The 13946-nt window shown below is 40.1% G+C and overlaps 1 protein-coding gene across 1 annotated transcript; it reads right to left on the reverse strand.

Moving 5' to 3' along the window:
- Positions 1-2854: 2854 nt before the first annotated feature.
- On the reverse strand, positions 2855-13697 carry LOC145390265 (glutamate receptor ionotropic, delta-2-like; the record flags this gene model as incomplete). The annotated part of the gene is made up of 7 exons (XM_080265246.1): positions 13640-13697; positions 12566-12639; positions 11627-12244; positions 8996-9198; positions 7120-7377; positions 3287-3398; positions 2855-2860 (listed from the first exon to the last, which is right to left on the reverse strand). Coding segments are annotated over exons 1-7 (1329 nt in total), but the record flags the coding sequence as incomplete, so codon positions are not given.
- Between the last annotated feature and the right edge of the window lie 249 nt (positions 13698-13946).

Below are 13946 nucleotides of genomic sequence, written 5' to 3' on the forward strand. Positions count from 1 at the left end.
TTTATTCTCACGCAGCTGGTAAAGCAACCAACAAAAATACAAGATAATATTGACCATAGTGCCCATCTCTTGGATCTATTCCTGACAAATAATCCAGATCAGTATAGTAAGAGCTAGCTACTGTCACCACTTGGATCCACTGACCACAATCTCATCAAAGCCTCATTAGTAAGCCCCCAACCTCTCTGTTCTGAACCTGTCAGGCTGACCCGATGGCACTTTAATGGGGGAAACTGGCATGGATTTAGAAATTATCTTTCTGATATTCATAGCAGTCTTTTTTCTCTAGTGATCCCAGTTCTACCCAGTCCCACATTTGCGACTTACTGTAATACTAGCTGGTATGGATTTATTCATGGCAAGTCAACAGTTCACTAAAAGATCATTCTCACCAAAATCCTTTGATAGCAACTGTGCCAGAGCAACAGCCCAAAAGTCATCAGCATATAACTCTTACTTAAAATAAAACATCTGAATCACTCGTTCAATTTAAAATTGCCAGAAACCACGCAAAAGCTGTAATAAATATCGTAAAATCAAACTTTCTTCAAAATCAAGCACCAAAACTACTTAACAACCCTAATGACAATAGAATATTCTGGTCAACTCTCATTTCTTTCAGTAATAACTCTAACAAATCATCATTCATTCCCCCAGTAAAATTTTCAGATAGGAACATTACAGATGACTTGCGTGGGAAAGCAGATATCTTTGCCAGTACATATGACAGAAATCCTACCATAGATGAAGTCAGTCAGAACATCCTAGTACAAGAATTTGACTCCCGATATTGTTCCACTTAAAATACAGACAAGATACGCAAAATCCATCCTAGACAATTTACCAATCAACGAAGCTCCAGGGCCAGATGGAATTCTTCAAATTGTTTTGATAAAAAGGGTTCCCTAGAACTTGCCTCTGTTCTAGCTAAATTATTCAGACCATCCATACGTACTTCTTCATTCCCTAATTCATGGAAAGAAACCAATATGCACCCAATTCCAAAGAAAGAAAGTTCCTCTGACCCCTCTGATTACAGACCAATAACTGTCACATCTTCTCTTGGTAAAGTATTTGAAATTTTAATTAATAAGCACATAGTTAAACATTTAGAATCCAACAGCTTACTGTAATTCGTGATAGACAATATTGGTTTTTGCTACGAAAGGTCCACCATTGACATACTAAATCTCCTGACTCATACCATCCATCAATCAATCGACCTACATGGAGAAACTCATGCAGTAGCCCTTGACATATCTAAAGCTTTCGACAGATTATGGCACCGTTCCCTGCTGTCAAAACTCCCTTGCTATGGACTAAAGTCTTTTCTTCCTCTGCTTTCCTCAAATCTCAGCGACAAAAAAAAAAACAAAAAAAACAATGAGTAAAAGTGGATGATATATATTCCAATTTCCACTCAATTAACGCCAGTGTGTCACATGGATCAGTTCTGGTACCAACCTTGTTCCTTGTTCATATTAATGATCTCTTATCTGTCACCCACAATCTCACCCATTCTTTTGCAAATGACAACACTTCATAGTTCATTCACACTCAGACACCTATTTATAAAGTCTAATATCTCTAACTCTCAACTCAGTAATGCCATCTCCATAAATCAAGACTTATCTACGATCAGTGAATGGGGACTAAACAACCTTGTCTCATTTAATGCTAGTAAAACCAAATATATACAATTTAACAATAGTCAGATATTGCCAGATTCGTATATTGCCTTCAGTGCTACTAATATTCCCATCTCCAAAAGTATTGAAATTCTCGGTTTCTCACTTAACAATGGTCTCAGCTGGACCTCTCATGTTAGATCACTTGTTAAAATCGCCTCAAAGAAACTTGCATTATTGTACAGAGTCCGTAACTTCTTCTCTGACGAGCAGTTAACTATAGTTTATAAGAGTCATGTGCACTATCAGCATGAATATTGTTCACCCTTGTGGAATCTATGTGGAGAGGTTGCATTAAAACAACTAGACAAAATTCAGAACAAAGCTGTTGGAATTATTAATAATCTTGTTGTTATAAATAAACTACGTTCCCTACAAGGAAGAAGGCATGTCGCCACCTGCTTGCATTATTTTACAGATGTTTTAATGGCAAATGCTCAGACAAAGTTGCGTCCATTGTGTCACCTCTCCATGCCTTCCCTCGTGCTACACAGGCATCTGGTAGCACTCATGACTGGAACGTTACTCAGCCTTACTGCAGAATTTCTGCCTATCAGAATTCTTTCATTCCCCGAACTGCATCTCTTTGGAACTCGCTTTCCCAAAGTTGTTTCCCTCCAACCTTCAACCCACACGTGCTCAAGTCCAACTGTTACAGACATTTTATGAATGGAGGACACCAGTAATCTGGTGTATGGACCACTTCTTTTTATTAATTTGTTTTTCCTTCCTCTGTTCTATTATTTAATATATATATATATATATATATATATATATATATATATATATATATATATATATATATATATATATATATATATATATATATATATATATATATATATATATATCATCAGCCGTTTGAGTGTCCACTGCAGGACCGGCCTATCCCAACCGAAACGGGGACGATACAGCCAATGTATCTCTTCCAAGTGGCTTAGGTTGTCTAGTAGAGATTGTATGTAGGGTGAGAAGTGCTTGTAAGTGTATTGTTGTGTTGGAAGCGTGTGTAGTCTGTGAACCAAGCGTAATCTGCCCGCGCAAGCTGACTGTGTGCAAGCATACTTTATAGTATATGTATACAGTATATATATATATATATATATATATATATATATATATATATATATATACGAGCCTTTGATGAACAATAATACAAATCTCACCAATACCTGCAAGAAAAAGCAACACAATATTTAGGATGAGATCTAATATATTATGCAATTGATTTCATTTGTGCATAATTTCAGCTGAAAATGACAGTCCCAAAGCGGTTAATTCTAATTAACACTTTTTAAAAATATTCCATAGTCAACGACTCTTCTGTAGGAATAAAGTGAAGGTCGCTGGCACGCAGGAGATGGCAATGCCCCCCCAAATGGCATTTTCTTTAGTTCTGACATGTTTTTCAATGCTTAGTACCTAAATTTTTCTAAATCTGAAGAAAAAAAAATCACTCCACCCTATTGCGTAAGCCCTCTGCTATACTCACCTCCCTATTCATTCTCTCATTCAAATCAAAAGATCTATGGCGACTGTATAGGTTGACAGTGACAGGTCATGGTTGTGCCTGGAAGTCTCTAGCTCCAGTCTCCCACATAGGCGGCACTGGCCCAGTGGTCGCTGGCATGATGACACAGGAGCAGGTCACGCCTTCGGCAGCATCCAGTGCTACTAAGCAGCCGGAAACGGACGTCCAACTCCTTACCCCTGACGACAATGGGCTTAGAAAAGGTAACCTAAACATATGATGCTCCGGACCACCTGGACAGAAAGCCACTTTTGTCAAGAGATCCCAAACTGCCGTCGGAAAACCAAAAGAGTCCCTCTGACTTTTGCTACCTTGAATATATGACCCTTGCTTGATACTGAACAAGACACACGAACATGCTGTAGAACTGCCCTTATTTCTACATGAACTGAAAAATATAAAATTAACATTGCTGCCATGACTGAGAGTCGCCTCTCAGGAGAGGGCAACCTATTGAGAAAAGGAGAATGGTATACATATTTCTGGAGGGGATACCTAGACAATGAAAAAAGAAACATAATACTGGGTTTGCAGTCCGGAGGAAGCTACCACAGAAGATCCAAGAATCACCTTTCGTTATATCAAAGAGGCTGATGTCCTGCCACATACCACTCTCTAACGGCCAAAATGCAACACTGCTCAATGCCTGTGCAGTAGTGCTTGACTCTAAGAACACTATCAAAGGTCCCCTTTGTGCCTCTCTGGATGCTACCGTTTGCTAAGTGCCACATAATGCTGGAGACTTTCACGCTAGGGTAGGAAAAGATAATCACGTCTGGTAAGGCATTATATGCTGTCATTATGTCGATAACATGAACAACAATGACCTTAGAATGCTTTCCTTATCCTCTCAACTCAGTATGGTCGTCGACAACAACAATTTTCAACTTAAGAATAAACACAGTACCACATGGATGCACCCATGATCAGGACACCAGCACCTATTTCACTGTCATTGTAAGACAGCGAGATCGAAGAATTTCTTACAACTTAAGCTATGAGAGTTGCTGAGTTATCAACAGACCATAACCTTATAATAATAAAACTGCTACTAAATATACGGCTCTATAGATCATCCACCAAGAAACTAAACTAGTATTTTAATGGACACGCCACCTTATAAAGCCTTCCACAGCACTACTCCAGACAACGTCTCTCAATGCTCACCACTTGACCCAAATAACAACGCAACAAACCTAGACGCAGAGAGATTGAACATTAGACCCTGCTTCAAAGTACTGCAGAAGAAACCCTAGGCTTCTCCGCTCGTCAACATTAAGATTGGTTTGATGATTATGCTGAGGGCATATCTAACCTTGCAATGAAGAATAAAGCACACAGCAACTGGTTGGCTCATGCTAGCAGCAGAGTTACAGATGTGATACCTATGGAAAACTTCGTGACATAGAGAGCAAATTGTAGACAGAGGAAGAAATACAGCTCCAAAGACTGGCTGATAGAAATTACCAACATGGGTTCTACAAATCCATATGAACCCTTCAGGGGTCAATGAAACACAGCATTATCTGTGTTCGGTCAGCCGAGGAACACCTATTGAATGACAAGGAAGAATTCCACGAAACATGGACATAACTCTTCAATACCTTACTGAATTCCAGAAACCCGATGGAGCAAAATATCCTTGATAGCATACCAAATGCTCCTCAAGTACCAGATCTCGATGTCCCACGTACACTTCGGGAAGCTGTTCAGGCCATCCGATCTCTAATAAATACCAAAAGCCCTGGCCCTGATGGCATACCATCTGAACTAATCAAAGTGGGTAGCCAGTTACTACACCAGCTCCTCCATGATCTCATCCTAAGTATCTGCAAACAAGAACGATTTCCATCTGAATGGCTTACTTCTGAAAATTTATTTTAACTATCTACAGGAAGAATGGGGTCTGCTCAAATCGTGACTACGTAGGCATCTCACTCCTTGTGAATGTGGCAAAGTACTAGCCAAGATAATGTTATCGAGATTGACAAAACATTTGAGTCAACACTTCGTGAAACACATTGTGAATTTTGGAAAGTACGAAGTATAATAAAATCTTTGCTGCCCGACAGAAACAAGAGAAAGTCACGAGTAGAACCCTGACTTATATATTGCATTCTTGTATCTTGTACAAGCATTTGACACAATGAACAGAGAACTTTTATGGAATGCTGTTTCACAGTTTTGAGTTCCAAACAAGTTTCTAAACATCCGGAATAGCCTGGATGACAACATGAATGCTCATGTGTCCACAGGCGGGAGGAAATCCGATCCCTTCAACGTGGAGGCGGGCGTAAAGCAAGAATTTGTGTTGATTCATGTTTTTTTCAACATCTATCTCACTTCAGTCACGTTATTAAGCCACCAACAAATGAACGCTGATTATGAAATAAAATTTCAGTTCTATCTGGACGGTAAATTATTTAATCTCAAACGTCATCATGCGCAATGGAAGCCTGAAAAAGCTCATTTCCCAGAGCTACATTATGCTGATCCCTGTGCTGTCTTTGCACATACCCCAAAAACCCTACAACAGAGTCTCATTATCGTTTTCAACATAAACCATGCAATGGAGCTCAGAATAAGTGTCTATAAAATAGAAATAATATCTCAGAAAAACAACACAGCAGCCTCTTGCATTTCAGATAAACAGCGAAAATGTAAAGCAGGTGAAGAATTTTACCTTGGATGTATGCACACAGATAAGCATAACACTGATAGACAAGTACTTGCACGAATCAGCCACTCTTCAGCCTTGCTTGGAAGTCTCAGGTGCAGAGTCTTTGAAGTCACCAACCTGAATCGAGACGAAAGTATCAATATAAGGCTGTATACCACTCCAACTTATTATAATTTTTTTACGGTGCTGAATTCTGGATTACCTACAAGCGTCACATCAAACAGCTTGTGTCGTTTCTCATCCAATGCTTACTGCACATCATAGGAATAACATGGGAGGATAAAGTCCCTCAGTTAGAAATTCTCCAGCAGGCAAATTCAACCAGCCTAGAAAATATGCTGGCTACAAAGCAGTTGAGATGGGTCGGGCACGTGTCCCGCATGCCTGTGCACCGTATTTCCTGCCAGGTCCTGTGTACTCAAGTCCAAGAAGGACGCCGCAACCCAGGGGACAAAAGAAGTGATAGAGAGATGATATAAGAAGGCAATATCATAAGAGATATTGAACTAATGCCTCTGAGAAAACCCAATGAAAATGAAATATTCATCTCGAATAAGCTTGGAACGTGGCCCGAGAGAAGCATAAATAACAGAGACAACCAAAACACTGTTCTACCAGCAAAGCCGGACTTGGCATGTCGACTGTGTTGTAAAGTTTGCGGATCCAGGGCTGGTCTTCACAGTCACACTCATTGGCACCCCAAAAAGTGAGACTATAAGATGCATCGTCTTCTTTAGCAGCAGGACAGTTTTAAGTTCATTGTGTGTGTGTGTGTGTGTGTGTGTGTGTGTGTGTGTGTGTGTGTGTGTGTGTGTGTGAAGTCAGAGCTCTCTCAAGGTAAACAATATACAGTAGTCGGATGGTGGCAATATAAATGTGGAATATGCCGTAGTTTAAGAATAATTTTTCCCATCCCATCATTAGGTGGGAGTAAATGTCGGCATGATTATAATTATTTTAGTGAAATTATTTCTTAGTATCTTTTTACGATAACCCCAACAAACAGAGTCCAGGTGGTCAAGTGGGCTAAGGTTCTTCAACCGGAATTATCCCGTAAAGGTTGAAGACGTATGGAATGTTAGTTTATATTTTGACCATTTAATGCCACTCAGGAGAAAGAAAGTGATCTGATTTTAACTGTCTTCACTGAAAACCGTTGCCTGCGTTAGTGGGATTTCAGTAACATATTAAGTGATTTTTACAGAGACTTATAAACCCACACTGAGTCTCCTACCTTTTCATCCATGATATACGTGGTACGAACAAGATCCCTTTTTATCTGAAGGACAATGACATAATCAACAGAGTCGATGAAGCCGTGAGTGCCCTTCTGAGCCTGCGTCAGGAGGAAGGTGTCAGCGTCGTCAGAGTTGGTTATGGGGTCGAGGTACATCCGACGCCCCAGAGTGAGGTACACAGGGTTGGTTGATTGTAGGAGGGCTTTGGGAAGAAACGACCCGTAGTCCACCATGCTGGGGCTGGATGAAGAATAAAAATAAGTATAAGGTTTAGATTATGCTGTGACACTTCCTTGAAAGTCTCAAACTATTTTACGTGTAAAAATGATTAATAATATTGGATTTCGCGCAGAATCATACCATAAACTATAAATCTGTTATTTATTTATTTAAGTTGTTATATTTAGTTGTCAACGTCTATAAGGTCAGAGTATTTCGTGGCAAATGTATTCCGATTTTTACTGTACATCCAACATCCCATGGAGAGATAAACAGTAGCTGGATTATTGAGGGGGTGGTCAATGAAGTCTCTGAAGTCTGTTCTACAGGGTCTGGATGCGGGAGACAGAGGCGTACGATCCAGTGTTGTGTGTTAGGGAACATCTTCAATGAAGCCAGAACTAGTTATAATTTAAGTCAGGATGAAAACTAAACAAAGATCATTCTCCTCCTTTGGTTCACCTTCATGGCCTTCCTCTTCTCACTGTCACTCATATTATTGTACATCAGGCAGTGATAGAAAAGGGTCCAGAATTTGGCCCAGTGAAACAGGGCATTCTTCTAGTTTTCATTAGAACCTAAACGATCATGAAGTTTACATCAGAATATATTGTAAACTGGCCGCAGTGTGAACAGGTCCATTGTGGGCAATGTATGTTTGGGAGCCGGAAGGAAGGAGAAAAGATATTAAGACCTATGCTTTCTTATTCCATCATATAATGCGAGAATGTAGGAAGACCACAGGGAAAGAGAAAGTTAGCCTTTCATGACTGTCACTACATTCCTCTCATCAATCTGATGTAGACGAGGTTGTTGGAGCATTGTAAAATCTTGGAAATACAGCCTCCATGGTCTTCCACACAGGGTCTAGCTGAAGGGTGACCAGAGTGCAGAGGAATGGCAAGTTTTTGCTCTAGTTAAAACACAAAGGTTATTAAGGAAATCATCCATTGGGTGCCTGACTTCCCCTTTGTGATTTCAGGGTTGACAGAGTTTGTGAAACTTTTAAGCGTGAAAATGGCGACACAAAGAAAAACTGCAACACAAATTTACAAATAGACCCACACATTATGATGGATTCAGCCAGTTCCTCCCGTGACAATAAGGCGGGGGTAGAGAGGCACCGTGAGCTCATACATAAAGTAAACATCAAAGTAAAAATACGTGACTATTAAAAGTAAATGATTAGAGATGATGCTACTCTCACACAATATCTGAGCCTTTTATTTGTTCCAAAGTCCCATGCTAGTAGGGTTGCAGTAGTTGCTGCCTTTGGTTCATCTGACTTGGGAATAAAGTGTACTGCAGATGCTGCCCAACTGCAGTCCACCATCCTTCTTTGGGGGAATAGGAAAATACCTGAGGGACATTTGCATAACCAAGCAGGTGAGCACCCAGCTTTATCGGTGTCATCACATTAAGGTGTTCCTCTCTATCAACAGTTTAAATCAAAAGAGAAAATGGAGACAAGGAAAAAAAAAACATTATTTATGAATGAGCCAGTTCCTTCAGCACCTGGAAAAGGTGCGGATAGACAGGTATGGTGAGTACTAACATAAACTTTGCAAAAAAGGTGCACTGATAATGATAAGATAAGATAAAAGAAAATTTATAAATCATTAAACTGCGCTGCTCTAACATGATATCAGATTCAGCCAGTTCCTGCAGTGTCTGTATACGGTGTGGGTAGACGGGCACGGTAAGCACTGACACAAGGTTGCTCATGTAGGCCGCTGCTAAGATGTCCACAGCCACCCACCAGAAAATCAGCCACACACGTGCCCACGAAAACACCCGCACCCTACTGTCATTCATGGCCTGGCCCAGCAGACCCGACACAACCTGGGAGTTTATATAGGAATTAGTCATCTGCGGATTTAAAGATGGCGACTGAGAAAGTTTGGACCGGGAAATTTGAGGACAATTTATATTTTGGGATGTAAGATGGTAATTTATGCTGTGGAAATTGTAACCGTCTTGATATACATGGCCTGATTCATCCCCCTGGACACTATCTGTTCCACGCAATGAATGAGAAATAATCTTTTAAACCTTGGAGTAAAAGAGGTCTCCCTTAACTTGTGTATGTACGAATGTTTACCTGGCATCATTTTGAAATGATTAATTGAAATTGCTGCTAAAACACCAAAGCTGCAGGTTCACAGAGACTGGAGGACCTGCTTATAATAGTTCAATAACCATAGATTGGTAATTACGGATAAAATTGTCCCAGCAGTTTCTCATCATAGTGCATTTCTTTAGAGTTCCTACAAACTCAGATCCTTGACTCTTCCCTTAACTTCACTACAGTATCTGTTCATATATGCCAAAGGGCATTTGCGCCAGACAGTGCTCCTTACCACTACCTGTGTACCATTTGCGTCCAGGTGGATTTTACCAAGAGTTGCATAATGTGTCTCATACGAATATGTCATCCAACACATATTATCCGAACTCACGCCAGAAACATCGTGCAAAGGAAATTCTTGAGATCGATTGATAGGATTTCCTGAGCAGAAATTTAAGACATTTGAAATGTCATTCTTGTAAAAAACAAAACAAACTGTGCCCTTCCTATTGTGCAGTAACTTAAGTAACAGAAATATGGATTTCCACAAAATTCTCGATTAAAGTACATCACCTGATTCTCACACAGCTCCAGATAATAAACTAAGCAGTACTATGAAGGTATTGTTGGCTTGAAGACTTAGAATTATATATACCTCTCAAATCCAAAAGGGTCATTAAGGTAAACAGTTTTTATTTTTCCTCACAAATGAGTGTTGGGTATCACGTGGATGAACTGATATAAAGTTCTTTTTACAAAGGCACAAAAGGAATGTTGATAAAACCAATGACTGCAACATGGGTAGATGATATATTTCTTATCACAGATGAGTAATAGATACATGAGACATCAGAGTGGCAATTCTAATGAAGTTAGATTGATGTATAACATCCTTGAATTTGTCTGCCTGGGCCCTGATTTCTTAAAAAGCTTATGGTCAATTTTGTGTCGTATCATGGATTCGTTCACGAAGGAAATAACAGTTTAAAAATTTCACATGTCTTTTCATCTTCCTGCATAACCAAATAACTTCTCCGATCAAAACCTTGGCGTAGCTTGGATTGGTTTTTACAGGAAGGGCAGAGGAAACGAAAGAGGAAAATCCTTTTGCGTTTCTAATTCTTCCTACGAAAACAAACTTTAGTTACGAGAGACAGTTGACCGTATGTGTGTGAATCCAGACTGTTGTGATTCAACTGACTGAATGTCACTTGACTGGAGTGCAAGAAGTCAGGCCTTTTCTTTTTCCTACACTTATTCGATACAGAATGATAAACTTGACCGCTTATTCGCCAGGTATTTTTGAGACTACTGAGACGGAACTGCAACCATGTCGTCCCTATACTTATAATTGTCGTGTAATAATTTATGCCTTTACTCAGAGAAAATTTCCTTCACTTTTTTCGTGTACAGTTAGATGACTTTATTATTTTCAGAAGAGATCTCGCAGGCTGTAAGCGTCCTCTTTATAACTAATTTGTAAAATGATAACCATAATTATAGTGAAAATTGAAATAAACTTTTTACAAATACAATATATTTCATTTGTGTACTTTATGTTTGTCTGTTTTTCTAAATTAAAACCAGGTAATACTATTGAACTTTCGGGTTTGTCTTGTTAACGGTTGAGCTGAGCTTCAAAATATTAATAAATTGATATAATTTAATAAATGGGTATTCAAGTACAATAAATTACAATTCAAGTAAATTTTAAACTTAGAATAATATTAATTGCAGTCAATATGACATTGTTATTAGTTTATTCCACTTGATTATTTTACGCTGCCTGCATAGGACAGCCCTACAGGGCAAAAATAGTATATATTTTCAACTGTCAAGCAAATGATTTAAATTGCAAGTCATAATATCATATATAAATTTATAAGCAAGAATGACAAAACAAATCCTTTGTGGTTATGGTCAAGAAGTACAAAATAATTTCAAGGACTAGATTATACTTAAGAATTACATAATGCCTTCAGAGAGATGACATTGTCTTCACTAACCTCATGTCTCAAACTGACAGTAAATTCAGTCACCATGATTGTCACATTCTACATAAGACTGTCCTTTCCAGTGTGATGGCATCTTTACTACAGTCAAAGCAAAACTTTAGCAGCCAGTATCTCATAGTTAAGGTAAATAAAATGTTTACGTTACCAGCAACACCAAGTGTTGTAGCGGATCAAAGGGGTTAATCACCTTGAGAATAATGTCGACGGGGTCACTGAGGTGATGGAGGTAGTGGAGTAAGCAGGAGAACAGAGAGGCAGCAGCGATGGTGGAAGCCAGAATTAAGCCCCATAGTAGAGCAGAAAAAGGGAAGAAGATACTCCTCCAGCGGGGTGTGGGCGGTGGGACACGTAGGAGAATCACAAAGCTGTTTCGCCAGTAGGGGTAGATGTGGTCAAAGTCACTGAACCGATCCATGTTAATATACATTCCATTGATAACCATGTCCTTATTATTGTACATCACATCGCCCAGCATCCCATTCCAAGTTCCATTCTCCTTGACTCCACATATATCTGTGCTGTTGAAGCTGAGTTTATGAGTGAAGTTGTATTTATCACCAATGATCTGAATCACGTCAGCGTTTCCGCCAATGCATTTACCATCTTTTCCGTAGTATAAGAACGGTGGGTCGTAGCAGGAGACTGATAACTCTAGAACCCTTCCCCCAAAGTCCTGGAAGCGATCAGGGAAGAGTGCATGTCTGGTGTGAAATTTCTCGCTGCTCCAGACTCCCAGTGGTGCCCTAGTGCTTGTGGGTATACTTGTGTAGGCGATTAAGCGTTGATGACCCGCTCGTTCTTGTGGCTGCAGCAACAAAATGAACTCTGAACGCTGGACAACAGGTTGATTGATCACTGACGTTGCACTGAGGTGGGGGTTGAGACAGAAGAGGATGAGGTGGCTGGGGTTCCACTCTTTGCTCTTTCCTAGGAGGAGGAGGGAGGTGGTGGGGTCGCTGTGGAAGATGATGATGGCAGTGAGGTGGGATCCTTTGGTGTGGTGTGAAGGACGGGCGGTGTAAAGGAGCGCGTGTTGGGTGGCGAGGAAGACGGGCGTGAGGAAGGCTCCAGCCGACGCCAACACCTGATTCATGTCAAGCAGATGCTGGCTGTGATTATCACTCACCATCAGGAGGTCATGTCTGTGCAGTGCACCACTAACCAGTGATAAGAAAGCCTGGATAATCTTAGTGTGACAGTCTGTGTGGGAAAAGAGGCATAATATTAGGACAAGTCCAATGTTAATGCGTTCCTGAATGACTCAGTATTCAGACAAAAAAAATAATGATCGGCCAAGCTTAGATTAGGGTATAAAAAAAGACGAAATAATTCGTAAGTAAGATGTTTCATCACCTAATAATTATTTTATGGAGCTGAGACACACACAAAACAGCTGCCAGCATAATGAATGGAAGTTGCGGTACCTTGCTTGGCACATTGTACCTCGAGTTGCCAGTCATCACGCATTGATTTGTGATTACCACTCGGGAACTTCCCTGGGCAGATGAGGTTACAAAATTTAAAGTAGATCGAGCAGAAAATTTTCAAGGCAACTGGTATTTCCAAAGCTGGACCAAAAGCTACTAACGTAACTAAATCAGTACAAAATGTACATCCAAACACGGTTGTATGGATAATGCAGAGCCAAAGTGATGTTTTATTGTGCCATTTTGCTACATGAAATATGCATCGTCTGAGATGGTTTGGCCATGTGGAGAGGATGGATGATGAGAAACGAACTAAAAGGACGTTAGGTGAATGACGCGGAGGGGGGCAGTAGGAGACCGAGGATGATGTTGAGGGAATGGGTGGGGAGTTACATATGGGATGGGTGCGTCTGTTGGAGTGATGGCAGTCTAATGACAGAGGAAATGGGAGAAATGGCGTTCCCCCCAGCTAGATCCTGTAATGGATCATATAGCCCCGCTGGGTTACAGGAGCGCGCTACCACTCCCGGCACGGCAGTCCCGGGCGAGGCTCGAACTCGCAATCCCCCGATTACGAGCTTGATGCTCTACCACTGAGCCACCATTCCCCCATAATGACAGAGGAGGATTTTGAATGTGGCCATTACTTACGGGAATATAGCGTCTGGTTATATACATATATATATATATATATATATATATATATATATATATATATATATATATATATATATATATATATATAAGATAAGACAAAACGTAGAAGAGATTACACTGAATATCAGGCTTAAGGACCTCAAGATTTTTCAACACAATATAATATCCAGACATTCCGGATTTAACTCCTTCAGTCCAATTACGGATTGCTGTATTTCGTTCTCGCTACCACCGAACAGTTTTTATACAGCTTCAAAATGATGTCTTAGCAGTGAAGATGCTAATGAAGGAAACATCTATCCCTGCAGTTCCAGAACCTTCTCCTGAGCTGAATAAAATCGTCTGAAGGAAGGAAAACTGAACTGAAATCGACGTTACCCAGTTGAAGGTGTTAATGATTCCCTATTTATTTATTCAATTTAT

This window comes from Coenobita brevimanus, unplaced genomic scaffold (assembly GCF_032717465.1).
Source record: "Coenobita brevimanus isolate Jiangsu-jjx unplaced genomic scaffold, ASM3271746v2 jjx.HiC_scaffold_428, whole genome shotgun sequence".
NCBI lineage: Eukaryota > Metazoa > Arthropoda > Malacostraca > Decapoda > Coenobitidae > Coenobita > Coenobita brevimanus.